The 23,704-nt window shown below is 36.7% G+C and overlaps 5 protein-coding genes and 1 long non-coding RNA gene across 9 annotated transcripts; 2 read left to right on the plus strand and 4 right to left on the minus strand.

Moving 5' to 3' along the window:
• Positions 1-432: 432 nt before the first annotated feature.
• LOC125499673 (protein maelstrom homolog) lies at positions 433-3,593 on the minus strand. 3 transcript variants are annotated; one of them, XM_048653432.1, is made up of 10 exons: positions 3,213-3,593; positions 2,930-3,131; positions 2,425-2,718; positions 2,144-2,310; positions 1,806-2,048; positions 1,537-1,716; positions 1,411-1,459; positions 1,189-1,257; positions 1,049-1,108; positions 433-975 (listed from the first exon to the last, which is right to left on the minus strand). In XM_048653432.1, the coding sequence occupies exons 1-10, from the start codon at positions 3,345-3,347 to the stop codon at positions 950-952; spliced, it is 1,425 nt and encodes a 474-aa protein (XP_048509389.1). In that variant the 5' UTR covers positions 3,348-3,593; the 3' UTR covers positions 433-949. The 3 variants fall into 3 exon arrangements, with proteins under 3 accessions (XP_048509389.1, XP_048509387.1, XP_048509388.1); XM_048653430.1 differs by having other exon boundaries at positions 2,425-2,808; XM_048653431.1 differs by having other exon boundaries at positions 1,411-1,453; positions 2,425-2,808; positions 3,213-3,592.
• A 334-nt stretch (positions 3,594-3,927) lies between these two features.
• On the minus strand, positions 3,928-8,765 carry LOC105689986 (guanine nucleotide-binding protein subunit alpha homolog). 2 transcript variants are annotated; one of them, XM_012407447.3, is made up of 5 exons: positions 8,620-8,765; positions 7,395-7,921; positions 6,828-6,878; positions 6,520-6,737; positions 3,928-6,427 (listed from the first exon to the last, which is right to left on the minus strand). In XM_012407447.3, exons 2-5 carry the CDS (start codon positions 7,875-7,877, stop codon positions 6,070-6,072), a joined length of 1,110 nt encoding a protein of 369 aa, XP_012262870.1. In that variant the 5' UTR covers positions 7,878-7,921; positions 8,620-8,765; the 3' UTR covers positions 3,928-6,069. The 2 variants fall into 2 exon arrangements, with proteins under 2 accessions (XP_012262870.1, XP_012262869.1); XM_012407446.3 differs by having other exon boundaries at positions 8,459-8,746.
• On the plus strand, positions 6,732-12,448 carry LOC125500417. The gene is made up of 2 exons (XR_007277795.1): positions 6,732-6,977; positions 12,207-12,448. It is a non-coding gene; the product is annotated as an uncharacterized LOC125500417 (long non-coding RNA).
• On the plus strand, positions 9,014-10,418 carry LOC105689988. Its single transcript, XM_048653433.1, has 4 exons — positions 9,014-9,413; positions 9,537-9,618; positions 9,685-9,897; positions 10,013-10,418. Exons 1-4 carry the CDS (start codon positions 9,402-9,404, stop codon positions 10,150-10,152), a joined length of 447 nt encoding a protein of 148 aa, XP_048509390.1. The 5' UTR covers positions 9,014-9,401; the 3' UTR covers positions 10,153-10,418.
• Positions 10,260-11,616, minus strand: LOC105689987. The gene is made up of 5 exons (XM_012407449.3): positions 11,377-11,616; positions 11,103-11,224; positions 10,884-11,005; positions 10,732-10,808; positions 10,260-10,542 (listed from the first exon to the last, which is right to left on the minus strand). The coding sequence occupies exons 1-5, from the start codon at positions 11,501-11,503 to the stop codon at positions 10,385-10,387; spliced, it is 606 nt and encodes a 201-aa protein (XP_012262872.2). The 5' UTR covers positions 11,504-11,616; the 3' UTR covers positions 10,260-10,384.
• Positions 12,449-15,860: 3,412 nt separating the features above from the next.
• LOC105689956 lies at positions 15,861-21,809 on the minus strand. The gene is made up of 5 exons (XM_048652182.1): positions 19,750-21,809; positions 18,254-18,413; positions 17,244-17,396; positions 16,705-17,151; positions 15,861-16,521 (listed from the first exon to the last, which is right to left on the minus strand). The coding sequence occupies exons 1-4, from the start codon at positions 20,156-20,158 to the stop codon at positions 17,046-17,048; spliced, it is 828 nt and encodes a 275-aa protein (XP_048508139.1). The 5' UTR covers positions 20,159-21,809; the 3' UTR covers positions 15,861-16,521; positions 16,705-17,045.
• Positions 21,810-23,704: the final 1,895 nt, after the last annotated feature.

The following is a 23,704-nucleotide window of genomic DNA, read 5'->3' on the forward strand; positions in this document are numbered from 1 at the left end:
TCATCGTGTCCCATAATTTACGTAACTTGTGGCTCGTTCGGAGGTTTGGAAAGCATAAAACTGTCCAAACTAATGCCCCATAGCCGGTTTAATTTTCCACCGAACTCGTGGCAATAACTTGGTATACATGCAAACTTATAACTCGGTTATCGTATTAGTCAATATCGGAACACCCGATGGCGATCAGTTGTTAACGAGGCACTGAAAAAGCGACACGTGAGATAACCGATGACTCTGGATTAACAAATCAAAATTAATTTTTAACTTATCGTTCAAGTTCTGCTGTTTTAATTTTGTCTCCAAAGTTCTCCCTTCAAATTAACTTCCGCTGAACAATATCGCAAAGATATAGCACAAATGATGAACAAAAGGGATGGCACTACTGACGAAACTTGAGGGTGGCGCTATCAAGTAAATGATTCAACACATGACTTATAACAAATATATTTTTATTCTTCATATGTAGGTTGATGAAAAAACGAGAAATTAGGAACTGGATTTTTTTTTGCTCTCTACTACAGAAACTAAGCTGTACATACTGTGTTATACAAATACTACAGTATAAAACTATCATTGAAATGACATTGTCAACTATATTTCTTAATTTTTGTTATCACCGTTCAGCCCGTATGGTTAAAAACAGAATACGAGTGGCAATACATCACAAATGAATGATATTCAAGATATTTCTTCGAATACGTTATATTATTACGGATGAAAAGTTTATAGTAATAAATGTATGAAAAAAATATAAACTTTAAAACTAAAAATTATAAAAATAAACTAAATCATAAAGTAAACGATATGTAATCATAATCTTCCAGATGAATCTATCGATACGTTGTCAATGGTATTAAATAGTTACTTTTCAACCTTGGTAGCTAATTTTTGCTCATATCGCTTGTAGGGCAGGTTTTGGATACTCTTTGGATTTCTTTGGAAAGATGAGCTAATTGCCAAGTGAGTTTGCACGACCTACGAATTCAACGGTTATAATTTCACTGATAATCACTTGCAAAAAGATGTATGTGGAATATATGGAACTCACCTCTTCCTGGGACTGAGGGAAACTCGTTGCTCAAATTCTTAAGAACCCCCCCTCTACCACCTATGCAATAAGAAATGAACATTAGCAATAGGTACTACGATCGAACCTTGTTCATTTATAGTTTAGTTGATTATGCTCACCAATTGAAGGAAAATTCATCTCGTTCATCGCGGGTAGTTGATCTGACCCGACTCCCTTCATAGCCAAACCTGTTGAGACAACAATTTCGGAATAGTTTGAAAAATAAGGATAGAGGTAATTCGATTCGCATTTTATTGTGTGCGAATAAGATTATTTTGAGAAATTACTCTTCCTAAACAAGCAATTTTCATACAAAACGTATAAATATAAAATCGTCTTACTCATAGAGTATGGTAGTCGCAGTGGCCTCTGAGGTTTCCTAGTCTGAAAATACAGGAATAGAACAGCGTGAGCAGCATGTTGAAAAAAAAACAAAAAAACAAGTATTAACGCATTTGTAGTCTTACCACAGCTGAAACAGAGTGGCTGTTGGTTGTTGCACGGGGAGGAGCACTTTCTATTTCCTGTAGATTGGAACTTCGTATTTTACTGTGATCTATAATTTGCAGAGGGCGGCCAGTTTGACGCCGCGCCTGTTCCTCTCTGTAAGTTCTTTCGGAAGTTCTCAACCTGTGTTCTAGTGTTACCTGACGAAACGTATTTTTGCGTATAATGTCATAATTGCAATATGTAATGTAACCGAAGCTTGTGATAGAATATGATATTTCTGACATACGCCTGTCATGTCTGCAAAGCTAAGGGAAACTTCCGCCTGGTCAGCTAACTGACATATATCTTTACTTTCTAGTTCAGCCTTTGTGCGCTTTATAGCGATGAAATCTGTATCTATTGGGCAATGAAATCCAGGCTGCATATCAATGTCGAGGTCGATGCAACAATAATCACAAATGGTGTACGCCCAGCGTATTACTATAGATAAACTGCAGTGAACTGTTGTCCCATCTATGGAACTGTGATACTGAAAGCCAAATGAAAAAATAACATTCAGAAGTTCTGCGAAATATTAAATAGAGCTTGTCTTCAAATTTTAGCTAAAAAATTAAAAGCACTCACATCGCATGCGATTCCCGGAGTATAATCAAAAACATCTTTCTGAATTTCTTCTGCAGCTAATGTTAAGACTGGAAAACCGGTGCTGTTATTTATTGTAGCAGCAGCATTGCGAATGTGGAAGAACAGAGTTTCAAGTGAATAAATTCTGAAAATATCTACTGTTTGACCTAAAAGGAAAATTAAAATATCAAATGAATCATGTTCACAGAAACTCTGGAAATAATGTAACTACGAGTCAATGAAAAAATATCTATATTGTCAAACAGAAACTAATTTTTTACCAGCAGTTACCGCCATTCGAGATAACAACCCAGGTACAACCTCCCTCACAGCTTTTGCAGTATAGAGCGGTGGTAATTCAGCACCAATAGTTTCTGGTTCCAAAAACTTCCTCAGCTGTTCATACATGATTGAAAAATTTTTCTGTCCACCAGGTGGATTTCTTGAAATTTTGTGCGTTAGGTTTGAATATTCTTTAATATCCGCAGCATAGCCCAAGGGCAAATCAATATCGATTATTTCATGGTATGTTTTCTGGACACCGTGTCTGAGAGAAAACTCAGCAATAGCAAACTCTGCAGGATAAAAATCACTTGTGCCATCCATACATTGCTTGCAACAGTATCGATTTACATGTATGAAGTAAAACTTTTTTTGGAGCAACCCTGCGTACAAAAATGCCAAGTAATATTTGAATATATGGATAATTTTTATTATCTCCATAAATCGGATTCTGTAAGAGAAATCTTATGTGAAGCACCGATCTCAATGTGAATTTGAACTTACTATCACATCCTTCAGACAGGTCAACAGCAAGTTTGATGTAATCATTCATGTTATCTTCAAATTCCTGTTTCCTCCGTTTGATTTGCTCAATGAACGAAAGGGGTGTGCCTTCAGTCGTATATCTCTCACCATTAATTCCATCTTGTACTTTAGCATTTTTAGCTTTAGCTACATATGGTCCTTTCTGCTGAGGCGTCAGTCTCTAGAATAAATGAAAACATATTTCATGAATAGGAGAGAACAGATGTTGGTTTGTTTATAAAATGTGAATCTAGTTACTTACGTTCCACTCTGCACTGCAGGCATTGGCCACGTCCTTCAAACCACCTGGAAATTTCACACCTAAGGCTTCATGTTTCTTCTTGTAATCGAGCATGAAGAAGCTAAAGGCATTTCGGGTTTGCTTTTTCTGTGGCATTTTATACCGTAAATTTTTCTGTCTGTATGATCACAAAGTTAACTTCGCGTAGTTTGCTTATTTTTCAAATTCTCATCAGTTTTTGTCATTTGAAAAAGATAGAATTCTACAATAAAGTCTTATACTATTTTAACAAATCTGCAGCTTTTGATCCGCACCAAATTACGCCGGTACGCACAATAACGTTTACCACTACACTTATCTGAACGTTGAATAAGATTTGTAGATGTTTACTTTTGTGATCTTTGAGATTCAAGTCAACTGCGGTCAACAGGGAGCGTTGGTGTGCGAAAGTTTAAGTTTGAAAATGCACAACGTAAGACCGCCAAATATCACACGTATATTCACCATCAGTCTTGCATTTACCCCAGAAAAATACACGAGAAAAAAATGCAAAGAAATTAATTCGTTTGATACTTTGGAACTACGGTAGTTTTGTTTAAGTGCATTTCGTGGGACCAGAAATACGAATATCGGCGACTTTGTGTCACCCAACACCCAGTACAGCTCAGGGTCAGCCGCTTCATCTTACAGATGTGAATAAAAAAAACTAGATCGAATCAAGTTAGTACACATTGAATACTTCTTTGTTGTAAATATAGCTCATATTATACAACAGTTTATTTACTTATATACAGTACAACAATATACAATTATTCTTATAGTCCTGATGTGTGTACAAATAGTTGTTAGATGTCCTTATTCTAATCATGTAAAAATTTTCTAAATGCGTACTTTGCACAGTACACTATGAACGTATATATGTATAAGGTATCAATTGTATACGTATAAATTATAAATACATGTTATATTTATATATATATGTAACTAGGCATAACTATTCAAGGGTTGCATAAATTGTCTCAAGATTAAATTAATCAGAGTATACTTTTCAAAATATTTAATATTAATTTTCTCTTTCTTTTGAATCTATTTATTCACTTCATTTTTACGTGTCGCTCATTTCATCATATAAATGTGGCCAATTGAATCGCTATGCAAAACATTGATCAGCACTTGACAAACTTTCAATGCATTTGCTGTAATATCACGCTTGCCACTTAAAAATTTATCCACAGGAGTCAAAAATATTAAAAAATACGACAAATTATTTCATTGATTAGGGCCTCACTGGCTCCGTAGGAATGTAGAACCTAATAAGATTTGCAATCACACATTATTTTACTATCGAAGAAAAAGCCACGTGATTATAATACAAGCAAAGCAGTTTTCTTTAAATCTCACGAAAATTTGGCCCATCATATCAATAACTTTGCTGTCGTTATCAAATGCAAGCTAACTTGATGTGAAAAAGATCGGTCATTTGTACATAATTGTATTATTGGTACTGAAAGATTTGTAAAATATTTGTTCCGATTATATTATTGATCATCTATCAGATATCCTATATCCTATAAGTTTGAATGCTATAATCATAGTACCTGCTCTATCTGTGTAAAGAGCTTTATGGCGACAGGTTTCATAGAAATCGCAATGGCATACCAATTATGTTTGAACGTTTGCCAATTGAATCAGAAATGCGAATACTAATGAGCACATTCTTAGGAACTCTATAAATATACGCAGAGTATTGAATAAATAAAAGCAGTAGCTGTCGTTGTGCGATACACACATTTGGTCAAAACGTCAATTCAACAAATTATAGTTGTTTATTTCCAATTGAAAAGTTCCAAAGAAAAATGACGAAAATCAAAATAATGTTTCAAATGCGAAAATATGTATAAAGGAAATAAAATTGACATACCTCGATACAAACAAGAATAAATTAGTTGGCAACGGAAATTGTTAAAAATCGATTTCGATAACAGCGATTCGAACACAAACTGGTTAGGTTCATTTGGTTTGTATGGCATGGATCTAATATTTGGCTTCATAGTTATTCAACGTATTTGTTATTAATCAAACTCTCTAATTTTACGCAAAATGAAAAATAAATTACTCGTTAGTGACAGACGGCTATATGGCAGCCCTTCTTTACATGTAATAATGTTGATCATCATCATTATCATAATGATAATAATAATAATAATAATAATAATAATGATTGCTAACATTCCGAAAATAGAAACAGTTAATAATAGTAACGATAATGGTAAGCTTAATAATAGTAACGTAGGGAGCGATGATTCGAATATCTGTACAATATACAAAAATCTAAGCCACGAACGTTTGCAATTTGACATATACTACATAAATATACATGAACTTATCACGATTAAAATTATTGACGATACGAATAACTATATACACGCTATGTTGTAGCTTAGACTTTTTACAAAGACCATTGATCAATACGTTTATCAAAATGTGATGGAAGAATATCTTATAAAACAATATACTTGTATAGAAGTATATGTACGTATTCAATAAGGTTAATGTTATCTTCAGGCAGTATTTCATTATTTTTTTCCTTCTATTTTCATTTTTTCTGTGCGGCGCTAATTGCGAGTAATGATCGACGCGTGAAGTGCATGCGCATTTATTGTGGGACACTAATAAGATGCGAGTATGAGAATGTATGATATTAATGTTATTTTAGGCCGTGAAAAGTTGTTGGGAACATGATTTGTTATTTGTACGGCACGATTTTCAATTACGCTGTGGTTACGCGAGTTGCATGCTATCTGTATGATTCACGAAAATATTTTCATCCTTAAAACTTGGTACCAATTTTATCGATATATAGAACATTTCGAAATAGTTACTGCAGCATTAACGACTGTAAATTTCGGATCAGTATTGTGTCCTTGACAGCATTGAAGACAACTTTAATGTTTTCCGTATCAACGGCAGTGGTGAAATGATGAAAGAGAGCCTTTCTGTGATCTCTTTTGACGGATGTAAACATGTCTAAGATGAATTTCTGTACGTCCTTCATGGAATGTGAATCTCCCGTAAATTGTGGAAAATACCAACGCACGTCCGTATCCAATGACTGCACTTTTTTGGCAAGTAAATCCGTTTTATTTAAAAACAGTATTATTGATACTTGTCCAAAGATGGAATTGTTCACAATTGTATCAAAAATGTTCTTCGACTCCTCTAGTCTGTTTGTCCGTCTGTAATATGAGTTCGACCATTTTCATTGACAATAATATTCCGTAATTATTCATCTTACATCATACATCTGAAATTATTGCTAGAAACTTACCTGTCTTCTAATAATACTTGGTCAAATTCTGAGGAGGATACAAGAAAGATGATTGATGTAACACAATCGAAACATTGGTACCATTTTTGTCGCTGTGATCGTTGTCCACCGACGTCGACGAATAAAAATGCTTGATTATTGATTGTGATGACGAATTCAGAAATTCCTTTAGTAGCCTTTCTACAGTGCAAAATATCTTGTTGGGTTGGCACATAATCCTATGGATAAGAAAAAGGTGGTCATAACCGTATAAATACCCTTATATAATTAGAACATTTCGCAGTTCTGTTTAGATTTGTCAGGCTCACCGTTCGAGCAATCCTTTCCAAATTGTCGAGGAAGTATTGCACTGAATCACTCTGAAATCAATCACAAATAATATAAATATTTTTAAAAAAGTGCCAAGGGTCATGAGTTCATTGTAACGAGATCAAGAATTGTAATTTACATGTGAAAATGTAAGGCAGTGCTACATAATGACTTTGAATTAACAAATGTTCTGCCATATATTTGCTCTGATTATTAGTTTTAAAAAAAGCAATATGAGTCACATTTCATAAACGAGGTTAATAGCAAACGTTACATAACAATTTATACCTCATCAGATTACACCATTTTTATGTTGAATCAACCAGGAATTATACAATCGTATAATTAAATTTTTAAGCATTCTTTACTAATGCTCCTTGATGTTTGCACCATATTTTAACTCATCACACGTCTTCAATACAAAACCATTAATTATCTGATCGTGAACTTAACTTTCAACAAAAAATGTGAGCTGCTTGTGATTATTTTTAGCTGATGGTTTTCAGGCCTTAATACCTCTTCAAACGAGTCAAAATCGATTACAATTGTATAGGAATAAGCTTTACCAATTGAAATTCTCTTCGGCGATCAAAGGCCTGTTTAATAGATGCATCTTTCCACAGGCTTTGGAGGGATGGAACATAGTGAAGAAACAATCTTGTATCCAGAATCATGTGATTTTCGAATTTAAGGAGCTGGTAGCCAATGTCATAATTCTTAGGGTTTTCCCAAGCAATGTTAAGTTTATCACGAGCATCCACAAGCACCTTCATACCCTTGATGATGTTCTGGTAAATAACTTGTTGATATTCCTTAATAAGTTCAGGTTCAAATTTAACTCCATGAATTATCCTCATTTGCTTAAGAAACGTTGATTTCCCACTTTCTCCCGCTCCAAGTAAGAGTAGTTTCACCTCTCGTCGTTTCTCTTGCCTTTCCTTTTCAAGCTTTTGATCAATCTCTTGGCTTTTATACCTCTGTTCAATTTCTTCTGGGGTGAATTTCAACCGCAAGCAACAGGTACATGACCATGCTAGCGTTCCTGCCATATTTTGGTCCTATTTTTTCATGCAGTGTTGTACACTTCAGCAACCTATCCAAGAGAGCAAACAAAAGTTTACAAGTCAGTAAAAACATGGTAGAAAAATTTACATTCCAAAAAGCAAGGAAAAAAATGTTTAGTCTATAAAACAAGGGGATCTGTTTGTATGCACACACAAAAAGATCATTATAAGAAAGAGTTTTGTAGATATAATAAAATGCTATACATCCTCTCATAATACGATGGTAGCAACAGTATCGAATTTAAGGAAAACGAAAGGATTGGTACACAAGAATAAAATAAATTTGCATTCTATTTGAACAGGATCAATAAAGTCAGACTCATCACTAAGTGCTGTGGATTTTTAGTTATGGACAATGTGTTGTGTATAATTCAACGAAATAATTTTGAGCTGGTTTAATTGAACAAAAGAATATAAATTTGATTCTTAGCTTGGCTAATGAATAGAAGCATTGCTAGTGTTGGAAAAATAATTGAGAGGAGGTAAAGAACCTCAGTGTGCCTAGATTAGTATTATTTCTTTAAATAATAGTTAATAATTGATTAACTAATCGTTGTAATTAATACCGTCACACGTCACACCATTATCCGGCACATAGCGCTGTGTTAGCGTAGTCGGATAGTGAGTATCATCATCATTCGGTTCAACGCGTATGTTGGAAAACTATTTTTGACTCGTTTATTTAATGATACATTAAAAAATTTGGAATAGGAAAATGTCTCCCTACCATAGCATTGCTATCCCGCACAAACACTACATTACTATCGTGTCAAATATACACTCTAGTGTCTAGTCCATGAGTGCAGTCCTGTCACCATCGTTTCCTAAACTTTTCAATATCAGCACCGCCGAATGATGCATCGGCGCTAGTGCGCTTAACCGTAGAATACATACAGTATTAATAGGTGGGCAAATCAACTAATGAAATTATTAATATTTTTCAACTGTAGTCGATAAGTCAAGTTGATTTTACGTCGCGGTATAAGATTAAAATGGTGGAAATTTTGATTTTGAAATTATTCTCCAATTTTTTTCGTGATCGAACAAGCAAAAGAATCTACTATCAAGTCAAGGTGATCGTCAATCTTATTCGGCTGTGATTGATCAGTAATAAAATATAAAAACTTATTAGTCTTTCACAACAATTTTAATACCGAATTAGTGCGTGAATAATAGAAGGATTCTTCCCATGACGTTCTCATGGTATCTTTCATTTTTATCACGATAACCGTGAAGTTGCGGTTCCTGCTTCTACCTGTTGTCACTACTGGCGTGAGTCATAAGAGTACGATGTTTGTCAAGTCATATCTTTAATCAACGAATTAACATAATTGAATACAAGAGTTGATAAGTTCTCAGTTTCTTTGTATACTCACTTTTTTGTCAATTATAAACTCAACGGTGTTGTGCTATTCTAAGCGGCATTCGATACAATTATAAACGTTCTTCATTTTTCAATAATAATTGTGTAGTGTAGGTACTCGGAGCAACACACCTTTTGCACTAGCAATGAATACGATGGTATGTCTGCGCTTATTGTTCTAATCCCCTTTCTTGACTGGTAGCTTTGCATGGGATAATTTTTACAATGCCAATATGCCAGGATAATTTACCTTTCAATTTCTAATAACTTAATTTTTTTAGGAACATGAGAAGGTTGAACAACTCCAAGGTTCCAATGAGCAAGTTAAAAGAGATCAAACTGTCAAAGTTATTCAAAGATATTGTAAATATGAGTTAGATTCCACCATTGCATTCAGCCACTACATTTTAGTATTGGTTTGACGAATAGGTCGGGATGTGAGGATGCGTCTGGATAAATATTTGGAAGAATGGAATTTGTACGAGAACGTTAATGTTGCAGTGAAATATTTATTATCCAGGCCATTGTTGTTGGCTGCTGTTATTGCTGTGACTGCAGCAATTGGTATACCAGTGGTCTGCTTCACATTATTTGCAATAATTACCATTGCCTGTACATTCACAGGATTCATTCTCATCGAAGGTATATTTTAATTGTTTTTTGTTTGTTTTGAACTCGAAAATATGTGTTTTTGCCAAGATTGACGTATATGGTATCACTATTCGTCATGAAATTAATGATTTCAACATTGTTCTAGGATCAATATTGGCAGTTGGAACTCTTGTACTGTGCGGAGTTCTGCTGTCCATTGTAACTACAATTGTGATGATAGCAGCATGCTTAGCAATAGCCTATTACATATCCCTTAGAGTATATGCTATTTTCAAGGGATTATAAGAAACTGGCAAAAACCAAGCAATTAATTATGATTAAAAGTGCAACTACAGAAGAGCAGACATCAATATTTGGAGCCGTGGTGCTTTTTTTAAATGAACATACGACTATTTAGCTTGGTACAAAACGTAAAAATGTATTTTTCGTATTCAGCAATTCAGGGACTCCAACGATTTACAGATTATTTGGTTAATGTTATTGTAAAATATTATTTCTCCAACAGGCGTCGACCCATTCATGTGTTGGATACATTTTCTTTATCTTCGTGATCGTCTTTGTTGAATTTTTCTGTGGACCGCTCAATTTCTCTCCATAAAAGGTCGCATAGTTCTGCACTTTTGAGATCGTTTGGGAAACAGAATGTGCGAAGGTATTTTTTTTTATCAGAGACAACTAAATAGTGTTCAATGTAAGGAAAATTCAAATTATTCAAATGCCTAGAAAACTAATGTGTATCTTGCTCATTTGTCTCAATTCCCTAAATATGTGATAAATTTTTGAAAACTGTTTTCATTTTTCTAATAATCGAGTCTTATTTTGTGGCCACTGAAGAGGTAAAATATTGAGTAAATACAAGGATACATCCCTTTGTAGCTTCTTCAAGTGCAATATAGTCCCACCGTATTCGTGTAAGCTGTTTGTATAACTCAAACTTTTTTCTAAAACAAAAATATATGGTTATTTATTTATTAACATGAACTCGCAACATACAACAAACCATTGCACATACGTACATGCCAAGATCTAAAATGTGTTGATCTGTGACATTAGGCTTCTTTGTTGATAACTTGTGGCAGTTTCTTGCAAGGCTAAAATTATGCTTAATTATTTTATCCCGCTCAGTTTCCAGTGCTTTCTGAAAAGTTTTTGAACGTGCACAGTAAGGAATACAAAAAACAAACTACAATCAGCATTGTAAAAGTAGTTCAGCTTGAACAGATTGTAAGACTCACTACTTCCTGTTTTTCTGCATTCAATTCCCTCATTTTGGCATCAAGATTTGTTTTTTCAGCATCACATTTGTCTTTTAGAATCGAGAACTCTGAGGATAAATTATCGATCTTCTGCCGATCCACTTAAAAAAAATTAATTATCTAAGTTGAAATTTTGGTTAAGCACTTTTTGAATCAATATTTCCCATGAGTAGAGAGTAAAAACCATTAGCTAACACAGCAGTTGTCACTAATAGTTGCCAAGCTCACAAGAAGTCGCAAATTTGATACAAACCAGCAAGACGCTGTTCACATTCTTGTATTGAGGAGTCAGTGGATGACACATGCTGATTGATCAGTTCGCAGATCTTCACTTGCGAAGGTGAAGAAAAATTATTCTTCAATTTCAATATCTCATTCATTCTGAACGGTATTTGTCGCTAAAAAATAGAACCGCAGGATCGACCGTTGACAGCACAGTACCAAGTGTTTGACTTTTCAAACTCAGACTGACTGTATTATGCATGAAAAATGTAGATGCAAGATGAGAAATGAAACCTGTAATGAGCGGAGTTGATGGATCTGCCTCTAGAGGATCCCTGTATCCGCTGATTAAAGGCTGCCTAGCCCACTCAGAAGATAGCGCTCTCCTACGGTGTTTCGATAAGCCAAAAAAGTTGAATAAAAGCCGACATTTAGACGGCTCAGCGCCTAAAAACGGGCTCTTCTTAGGATGCCAATATATAGTTGGGGTTGTATAAAGTTGGTTACCATCGATGTTGACTAAAGATTTTATAGGTTCCTACAGAATCTTCAGTCAATACCATTAAGCACCATAAATAAACTCCTTATTTGAAAAATGGATAATTATTAAATTAAATTTTGAAGAAAAAATCCGAAACCCAAAACGACACAAGTATATTGACCGTGAATACATTTTGTCAGCAGATTCGGATTCCTGAGGTCAAAATACATGGATATATCGTAGAAAACTCTACAACAGAATTGTTTAATTTCGCTCCGAATTTCGAAAAAAATCTAAGGCTATAGGCTTACCGTTCATCACCTCATAATTCTACGATTGAGCTCAACCCCAATCATCCATTTTCTTCTCGTCTGTTACAGAGGGACGACTGTCAGCTTCGGAAAAACTGCTCCTTGCGTGTAGAACTCAAGATTCGTTGATGCATCTGCATGTTTGTTCATTTTATTTGTGTACCGATTGAAAAAACATACATATTGATCGTGTCTTCATACATCATAAACTTTCTGAAATGACTGAAATGTTATGAAGCCTCTATGATTGATTTTATTGTAACGGATTTCGACATTTGTTTGTGTAAATAAATCCAATATATACATAATAATATGGTGAAATTCATTTTTCCCCTCACATTTACCAATACTGGAAAACCCCCTCAAATTGGTAGGTTATTCAACATGCAATACACCATTAACATCCTTTATGAGCAACATATCACGACATCAGGCCTTGACTCGGAAGTCTGCGTCTCATAAATTTGATAATGCATACATGCATGCCTGTCATATTTCGAAACACCTCCTGATACCCGAATCAATTCTTATAGTTGAATTATTGAATACTAGCAGGCATATGCTTAGTCCGGCACGCAACTAGGTAGAGTCTTGCTCTTATAGCTGAGGAGTAGGATTGAAAATACATGATGGAAGGCATGCACATGATGAGGCACATGGGGTCTCGGAACACCTCCTCGGGTTTCCTGTTCTCTTGATACAAATCTCCACTTTTGGAGAAACTTTGCATTTTCAGGGCCGGTATTCTAGAGCTCTACCTTATCACTTCCGGCGTGTGCGAGGGCATGATTGAACGATTGCATGCACAGGCAGGCATGAAGTTGGTCCTGCAAATAATCATTCGCTGTCTATCAGACTGGAAATAATCATGAAGGATTGAATGCATGCACATGATGAGGCACATGGGGTCTCGGAACACCTCCTCGGGTTTCCTGTTCTCCTGATACAAATCTCCACTTTTGGAGAAACTTTGCATTTTCAGGGCCGGTATTCTAGAGCTCTACCTTATCTCTTCCGGCTTGTGCGAGAGCATGATTGAACGATTGCATGCACAGGCAGGCATGCAGTTAGTCCTGCGAAGCATCAGTTGCTCTCTTTATAATACTAGGAAGAAATATACAGGATGAAACGCATGCACCTGATGAGGCACCAAGTTTCAGAATACCTCCTCGGGTTTCCTGTTCTCCTGATACCCAGAAAAATTTACGGGCTAAATTCTAAACTTGAGGACTGCTGTTTGAGGGCTAAAAATAATTCTTTTCTTTTTGTATCGACGATTTATTAAATCAATAAATACACAGTCAGGCATATAGTTAGTCCTGCATAGAATCAGTCGTTCTCTCTATCATATTAGGAATGAACACAAATGATTCAATGCATGCACATGATGAGGCACATGGGGTCTCGGAACACCTCCTCGGGTTTCCTGTTCTCCTGATACAAATTTCCATTTTTGGAGAAACTTTGCATTTTCAGGGCCGGTATTCTAGAGCTCTACCTTATCTCTTCCGGCTTGTGCGAGAGCATGATTGAACGATTGCATGCACAGGCAGGCATGCAGTTAGTCCTGCGAAGCATCAGTTGCTCTCTTTATAATACTAGGAAGAAATATACAGGATGAAACGCATGCACCTGATGAGGCACCAAGTTTCAGAATACCTCCTCGGGTTTTCTGTTCTCCTGATACCCAAAAAAATTTTTGGGCTAAATTCTAAACTTGAGGACTGCTGTTTGAGGGCTAAAAATTATTCTTTTCTTTTTGTATCGACGATTTATTGAATCAATAAATACACAGTCAGGCATATAGTTAGTCCTGCATAGAATCAGTCGTTCTCTCTATCATATTAGGAATGAATACAATTGATTCAATGCATGCACATGATGAGGCACATGGAGTCTCGGAACACCTCCTCGGGTTTCCTGTTCTCCTGATACAAATCTCCATTTTTGGAGAAACTTTGCATTTTCAGGGCCGGTATTCTAGAGCTCTACCTTATCACTTCCGGCTTGTGCGAGAGCATGATTGAACGATTGCATGCACAGGCAGGCATGAAGTTAGTCCTGCGAAGCATCAGTTGCTCTCTTTATAATACTAGGAAGAAATATACAGGATGAAACGCATGCACCTGATGAGGCACCAAGTTTCAGAATACCTCCTCGGGTTTTCTGTTCTCCTGATACCCAGAAAAATTTTTGGGCTAAATTCTAAACTTGAGGACTGCTGTTTGAGGGCTAAAAATTATTCTTTTCTTTTTGTATCGACGATTTATTGAATCAATAAATACACAGTCAGGCATATAGTTAGTCCTGCATAGAATCAGTCGTTCTCTCTATCATATTAGGAATGAATACAATTGATTCAATGCATGCACATGATGAGGCACATGGAGTCTCGGAACACCTCCTCGGGTTTCCTGTTCTCCTGATACAAATCTCCACTTTTGGAGAAACTTTGCATTTTCAGGGCCGGTATTCTAGAGCTCTACCTTATCACTTCCGGCTTGTGCGAGAGCATGATTGAACGATTGCATGCACAGGCAGGCATGAAGTTAGTCCTGCATAGAATCAGTCGTTCTCTCTATCATATTAGGAATGAACACAAATGATTCAATGCATGCACATGATGAGGCACATGGGGTCTCGGAACACCTCCTCGGGTTTCCTGTTCTCCTGATACAAATCTCCACTTTTGGAGAAACTTTGCATTTTCAGGGCCGGTATTCTAGAGCTCTACTTTATCACTTCCGGCGTGTGCGAGAGCATGATTGAACGATTGCATGCACAGGCAGGCATGAAGTTAGTCCTGCAAAGAATCATTCGCTGTCTATCAGACTGGAAATAATCATGAAGGATTGAATGCATGCACATGATGAGGCACATGGGGTCTCGGAACACCTCCTCGGGTTTCCTGTTCTCCTGATACAAATCTCCACTTTTGGAGAAACTTTGCATTTTCAGGGCCGGTATTCTAGAGCTCTACCTTATCACTTCCGGCTTGTGCGAGAGCATGATTGAACGATTGCATGCACAGGCAGGCATGCAGTTAGTCCTGCGAAGCATCAGTTGCTCTCTTTATAATACTAGGAAGAAATATACAGGATGGAACGCATGCACCTGATGAGGCACCAAGTTTCAGAATACCTCGGGTTTTCTGTTCTCCTGATACCTAGAAAAATTTACGGGCTAAATTCTAAACTTGAGGACTGCTGTTTGAGGGCTAAAAATTATTCTTTTCTTTTTGTATCGACGATTTATTGAATCAATAAATACACAGTCAGGCATATAGTTAGTCCTGCATAGAATCAGTCGTTCTCTCTATCATATTAGGAATGAATACAATTGATTCAATGCATGCACATGATGAGGCACATGGGGTCTCGGAACACCTCCTCGGGTTTCCTGTTCTCCTGATACAAATCTCCACTTTTGGAGAAACTTTGCATTTTCAGGGCCGGTATTCTAGAGCTCTACCTTATCACTTCCTGCGTGTGCGAGAGCATGATTGAACGATTGCATGCACAGGCAGGCATGAAGTTAGTCCTGCAAAGAATCAGTCGCTGTCTATCAGACTGGAAATAATCATGAAGGATTGAATGCATGCACATGATGAGGCACATGGGGTCTCGGAACACCTCCTCGGGTTTCCTGTTCTCCTGATACAAATCTCCACTTTTGGGGAAACTTTGAATTTCCAGGGCCGGTATTTTAGAGCTCTACCTTATCACTTCCGGTTTCTATCTGAGCATGATTGATCTATTGAATACAAGCAGGCATATTCTCAGTCCTGCAAGCAACCAGGTTGTGTCTTGATCTCATAGCTAAGGAGTAGGATTGAATATACATGAATGAAGGCATGCACATGATGCGACAGCCTGGGTCTCGAAATACTTCCTTGGTTTTCTGTTCTTCTGATACCAAAATCAATTTTTGGCCAAAATTTGCATTTTCAAGGCCGGTATTCTAAAGCTCTACAATATCGCTTCCGGTTCGAAAACTTTGATCAAAAATTGATTTTGTGCCTGCCTGATGTCAGGATATGATGATCATAAAGGATATTAATGAGTGATGGATCCTGGCGAGCATTCAATGTTAATTTACTGATATCAAATCAATTTCAACAGATTACTGTGTATATCGTGAATTTATTCATCCGAAGAAATGTAGTCTTGCAATCGATGTGGTACAATACAATTTACACAAGTGCCTAATCACATTCATACTTCAATTATCTCAGGGACTATTCGAACTATGGTTACATGATAAATAATATATGTATTCTTATTCGGTTCACAAATATAACGAACAATTGTCCAGATGCATCGTGAGTTTTGTGTTGATGCAGGGCGGAGTCGATTTGGGCTGCAAATTTACTTCCGATAACCATCTATAACAGAAGAAATGAAAGATAAAAATCATGAATAAACTGAATCGTAGGTGTCGATAGGATTTAATCCTGGCTCGATTGACTGATGTTTTTTATAGATTGATGTATTCTCAACGTCTGAAGCATTAAAGAGTGTATTTATCATCACTGTACACTATCATTCATACATGATCTCAATAATACCTGTTTCTTCCATCGTCGGACCCGAGTGGACTCGGGGTTAATCTCATCATCTGCTTTTAACGAATTTCCAATCTGGTTCCCGAATTATTATATATCGATCATTATAATCAAAAGCTGTTGAGATCCATTTACGAATTAATTCTGATGCGATCAAATATTCTTCTCCGTACCAGAATGTCTTTTTCGCTAGCTGTGCTTTGATAATAATTACTCGTAAACATGTTGGTGAACTTCAATGAATCAATATTTAAATCCCTAAAATATTTGGCACGCATTATCAGTATTTGAATCTAAACCTACAAATAAATACAATTTGTTCTAATGTCTTGTAAAATCCAAATTCAAAACTCAAATGGAATCAAAAAATTTCGGTTGTCGAACCACTGCCACGTCTTATTGCTCGTCTTATCAAATTCGTAGAGTACGCATCTCTTCGGTCCAGGAAATCTGCGGTAGAAAGAGAAAAATTAATTTATTCGGTTGTTGCAATAAAAATTTGCTGATTAATAGAATCGAATTAAATTAAATCAACTCAGTACCTTGTGTATCTAAGGCACCGTTTGATGGGATACTCTAATTTGAAGCATTGTGGCTGCAGGACGTCAAAATAAGTCATACCGATTTTCTTCGAAACTAGAGTATGAGTCTTCCTCAAGCACCTGTGGAATTCCTCGTCGCAGGCACAATGGGATCTTGAAACAGACGTATAATGCATAAGGCAACAAGTAAAATCAGCAATCAAATTATTACTCTATGTTATTACACAAAATTAAATAAAATTCCATATCAATTATACGTCATCTAGATCTCGAGAATTCTTTTTGAATCGGTTTAGATTTAATTGGTATTTAACTCCTCGAATAATCCAAGTTTCATACGTAAGTAGTTTCGCGAAAATATAACATTTTTCGGCCGAGATCCATGTGAAATGTATTCCTAAGCTCTTGTAAAAATTCTATCCATTATAATTTTTCAAAAATAAAGAGTTGAAGTTTTTTTCTCTTCCTTTAACGGGTATTCACGTTCATTTACGGTTATATTGGTTCAGGTGCATTTCTTTCTGCATCGTTCTCGTTGCACTCGAAACAAGTTACAGCCATAGTATGTACTTTTACATACTTTTCCTTGAACCTTTCGAGTAAAACGCACCGAGAACTGAGCAGCAGCAGCAGTTTGGTCGGTCCATGGCCTAGTGCAGCAGCGATATCTTGTTACGAAATCCGTTTCGGTGTCTGAACAGCGGAGAGCAACTTATATTATGTGTACCTACATGCTCAGCCGTGAATGATCGTTGCATCACGTATACGAGGGCCTTGGATGCCTCCGCGGGTTGCGTCGCGCGAAAAAAATGCTCAAAATGAATGCACGATTTTGTCGGTTATCGGAGAAAATGGACGAATAAAAAAAAAATAAAAAACGACAGTCGGAATACTTTCAGAAATTTTACGTTCAATAATATCGAAATAACGAGTGACAGATATGAATATATTGGGGAATATACATTTTTTTTTAAATAATTTCTTTTGCATAAAATTTTACTTTGACTCACCTGGCAAATATTCCATTGTTCCTCAAACCCCTGCTGTCATCCCCTGCGTTGATGTAATGTGGACAAGAATCGTGAGTTCTGCAACAACTATCGCTCAAACTGAATAGTCCAATGTCTTCCGAATTCCTGGCAATATCACCGGTTCCGCACCACAATGTTCCTGTTCAGAATTTGAAGAACGATTTATTTAAAAAAATTATTATAATAGTAATTTCCATAATACGCGGAGGACGGGTTACGAAATTTTCAATACGTTTGACTATCATTCTGAAGGCATACAGCTGACAAATAATATTCCGGACACGCGTCGTTTTTTTTTCTGGTCTTCTCGTTGAAAATTAAAATCGTCCGCGAGATCTGGAAATGAAATTTTATTTGTTTTCCGCAACAGCTGCGGGACGCTGCACTTAATCGCTACAAAGAAAATTTGACGTGCGTGCAATAGTGAAATTCCCGTGGAAACAGCGCACGTAGATATCAGAAAATTAAATTAACCTCGATTATTATAGCGGCAATTAATTTATATTGCATTAGACGTATTTGGGATTCCTATTCGTACATATGAACATACATATATACATATATGGGTAATGTTTGTCGTACATTGTTTAATATTACATGCAATTTCGCGTTATTCCAGTAGAAATTTTAGAGTTGCGCGGGGAACATACCTACGTGTATCGATGCAATGAATGATAATTAGCGTTACTATAATTACCCCGTTATTCACTACTAATTTATTCACGACTGTAATATTATTATTCGACATGACAAGAGAATCACGCGCGAAATGTTTAATAAGCAACGACGAAAATTACGAGGATTCTCGCTTCTCGCGAAGCACCGTATAATTTTACTTTATTAGATTATAACAATTGACTGATTCAAGGAAAATTCTACACGGATTCATACATACCCAGTCAAGTTATTTTTACAGACTAAATTAATCTTTAAATATAATGGAGATTCCTACTGGACTCGAAATCGTATTTCAGCATCCGTTGCATCGCTGCATAATATACTATAATTATCATCCCGGAATTATTTGGTTATAATGAACATAAAAAAGTGGACGATAATCTCTAATAGGAGAATCTAGAGTACGTGAAAGGCTTGGAAATAGTCTTGAATAAAATAACGTCTTATCTCATCCGGTATATACGAGGGTGGGGTTGTTTTATTTTATTTATCCTTTCTTTTCAAGGGACGTGTTTCCGTAATGAAATGTTCTAATTAGGGATGAAATGTCACGTGGTTAAATCGAGTGTCACGTGAAATCAGCAGTGAAGAAGTAACCCCTTGCATAGCAATCGGTAGAGAGGGTTGAATTTTCATTAACTATTCCTGCACACGAGCCGAGTAGTTGATCGAAAATTATATTCTAATTACCTTAATCGCATTGAAAATATATTAGCTGTATAATAATAATTATAACAGCGAAAACGAGATTGAGTTTTAATTAAAAATTGATTTTTTTCCATTCGATTCGTACTCACCGGGAAATATGGCCTGTAAGCGTTTGCGATGATGTTCCATAACGTCGCCAAATCCTTTTTCGGCAAATTTACGTCCCGTTAAAAAAATGTCTCTCAATCCCGAAGGAAGACCCAGTATCAGTCTTTCCGTGTTGCGATCCAATTGGTCGTCCGGTCGATTAAAAATTCTAAAAGGATTCGATATAGTGAGCAAAAAGTCTTCCAATGGTGAAATCGACGTCCGAACTAAATCGATGGCGTTGTCCGTGTAGTCGTCTTGAAGATCTTCGGAGGTCGAAGACGATCTGATTTCGGAAAACGGTCCGTACGACGCACAAAAAATCGAAGCGGAATTTCCGAATAACGTCAAAACGACGAGGATCACAACACGATCACACATTATTCCGGACACTAATAATTCGTTAGCCATTAAATATGAATAAAAACACAAAACGATTACTCTGTTGATTATTTTATTAATGTTATTCAGAGCGCGGATGTTGGCTTAATAAAAATCCGAACCGTTGAGCACATGATAATAAAATAATAAAATCGTAATCAGGTGTAATTAATTAACGAAATGTTTGGAACGCGACGCGTGGTCATCTGCACCGAGTGCTCGACGGTTAGGCACTGACCATGGTTTTACAAATTTCTTGTACGCTTGTCAGAGGCACCTTGAAATGACGTTTGTGTTGATGTTGATGAAAATAAATGTAGCCGGTAATATTGGTCCAGGAGCAGCCGCGTCTCCTGAGACACTGATCGGCGAATGATTCGATGGTATCCACAGGTATAAATCGCAGAAGACACAAAAAATGAGTGCATGTGACATAATAAAATTAAATACCAATCCAATGTAAAAAGGAGGTAGGAAGCCGATATGCCCGACTTATGAAACGTGAAGCGCAACGCGTGGTTTTTAATTTCTATCGATAACCGAAATGATGCCTCATAGACGTAAAGTAACAGTGGTATTTCGTTAGAAATAACCGTCGCTATACCGATCGGCATAGAAAGGCGCTGCGAATGACCGACGATGGTCATCAATGATGAAATTGACAATGAATGGAGCCGGAGAGTCTCGCCTACATATTGCGTTAGGATTCCACAAAAATTTATTCATTATATGATCGAGTAATTTTTTTTTGCTTTTTAGTTTTTTTCTATCAGCTGCTCGATAGAAATTCAAAATTTATTCATCCCGAACATTACCGCTGAAATCGTTTGTCCTCAACGAAGAAAAGAGTAAATATGTGCACGAAAAGAAAAAACCTTCGTCAGTCTCGTGACCATGAAAATTCAATAATTGGGTCTTCGTCGAGACACGCCTTAAAAAGTGCGCTTTTAGTCTAAATATCAATTTGCGATAAGCTTGTGCAATTTTATTCATGAATCTACGATCTCACTTCTATTATTTATTTCTTTTTTTTTTTTTTCAATTTACTTGTACTGCAGCAAGAGTTTCGCAAAATTTTACTCGCGTATCGGATTGATGTTCGAGCGATAGTTTGCTCATTTCTTGTGTCATCAAACTCGCGAAGCAGATAACTCTCTCACGGGTTGCGAGGGACCCACTCAAACATTCGTCGCGTAATGACCATCAATATGCTAATCGTAAAATTCACTGGGCTAGATCGGTCGTACAGAGAAGAAGATCGGCGTTAATCACGTGTCGAAAAAATTTCGAAATCTGGATTTTAACCAGAAATTAAATAAAATTTCTCGGCAATTCTCTGCGAATTAATTTTCTCTGACAAAAAAAATTGCAATTGTCACGAATCAACGATCGATCGATCGATCCGTTCGGATAACGATCTTTGGCCCGCGTGGATTAGCCTATGTACTTGAACCAGATTTGATCAGGAAATGTTACCCATATTATATGGTCCCCGACCTTGGCCGGGGTCCGAGAAGGACTAATCGGTAAAAGTTATACAATAATTTATGAAATTCTATCCCCGCCGGTGTCGAGAGTCCGCGTAATTATGGTCAAGGTGCAGCACTGTTAATCGAAGTCTCAGAAACACGCGTGCATAGATGTATAAATGTCATAGTCGAACGGGTTCAAGAGTTCGAGGAGATAATTATCCGGGTGGAGAGGGGAGGGGGGGGTTCGGGATTTCATAAGGTTTTACACAGAAAATAGAATTGAATTATTAATAGAGAGACGATAAAGCTTACAGAAATTATCATTCGCTGGAGGCGTACGAATGACATTAACGTCGGATCTAGGTAAACCTCGACGGGTTTTGTGAGGTGGGGCAAAACAATTACATGAGAAAAACATATCACTCGTTATATTCACTTGAAAATTACTACCCAACTACGTTGCTTCGAGTAGGTACAACTGAGCACGTATATTATTTTACCGTTGAAATTTTTTTACTCTCAGATTCACTCGGTCGCCGATTCTATTTACCACGAACTCGATCGTTCTAATGAATGAAAACTATTCTAATTACGTCCATGTGGATCATGAGCTGCCGGTGAACAGTTACAATACCACTTTTTCGTCGCATTCGAAGGTATAGGTACGATGTCCCGTTATGGAAGGGAAATAAAAATCTGTGTATCTACAGATTACATAGAAATAGAATAAGGACACCATTGAACGTATTTTTATCTCGCGTTCGAAACCTGCGGTCTATTAAATCCGACGATAAATTACGAGCGGCTCGAACACGAGCGAGGATTGTTTCACTTTTTTCTTTGTCAGTCCGCCGCGACTTCCCTCCCGCGTAATTTAACGAGGCGCATTAGTAATTGCGGAGGAAGGAGTTAATTAAGACGAAGGTAGCTGCTTTTCGGTCGTCAGGTATGCGTACGTTCACTCGGTAATTTCAATCTTATATGGAATATATACGTGGTGGACAACAATTCTTCCAAAGTATGCTCATCGGAGGCAGCTTATCTAATTCAACTCCTTTGTTTACTACGTGTAAAGGTTCACAGCTTCTAAGCCCGAGGCTCTATCTTCCTATTAAGAAATAAACTCTAAGCAAGACCTTTCGCCTACATAATATAAACTCCCACCGTTCAAAATATTGCGAAATATTGTAATATGTTAATCCCGCGCGAAATTATACATTCGGAAGATTCACAAACCGACTGGAGAAATTTTCCAACGTATATCATAATTTGAACTATTTTTTTAAAACGTTTGTCCCTGTGCAGGTACGTGAACACAAAACATAAAAAAAAAATGAAAAGAAAGAAGAAGAAATACAACGTGGAATCACGAGGCTTCAAATCGTACTGATCCGGCGGTTTTGGCCGATGCACTTTGCGGTGCAGTAATAAAAATAATTCCTGAGTAAAGGATCGTCCAATCAACGCTCGAAGTCTGTGTATAATTTTCCCGACGATTCCCACCGCGTAACCTTTTACTTTCGATTCACCGTGTAAAAATTCGTCAGCGGTAGGTAACTGAACCCTTCGCAAAAGTCATTTGTAAAACGCTCGCCTCCGCAAGGAATCAAAGGATTATTTTTGGCAGCGTACGTTCGTGCCTGCGAGATACGCCGCGAGAATCTCTTTGGAAATTTTTCAAAGACGGATCTCCGTCGTGCGATTAAAAATTCTCTTTCAATTCGAAAAGCTTCCGGATGAAAAAAAAACTGTCAAGTTGCCGTTTTTCGAAGTCCTGATTTTTGGGCGAACGATTGGGCAGGATGATGTTAGCGAAAATTGACGTTCACTCGGTACTCGCGTCCTTGCCGATATTTTAACGATACGTATAATATAGAGTTTGAGATTGATAATGACCAGCGAAAAAGCAACTCACTGTGCGCGTATTATAGTTTTTAGTGATCGTTTTCAATTGACAGCAGTAGGTCAATGTTATTTGGTCAAAACTGACTATATTTAAAAATAATATACTTATGGGACACAAAAAACGTAACGTCATTCGCTGAATTAATTACAATCATTTGGTAATGAATAACTATGAATCCCAATTTTTTTTAGAATACGC

The sequence above is a fragment of the Athalia rosae genome, chromosome 3, assembly GCF_917208135.1.
Source record: "Athalia rosae chromosome 3, iyAthRosa1.1, whole genome shotgun sequence".
In the NCBI taxonomy this organism is placed as follows: Eukaryota; Metazoa; Arthropoda; class Insecta; order Hymenoptera; family Athaliidae; genus Athalia; species Athalia rosae.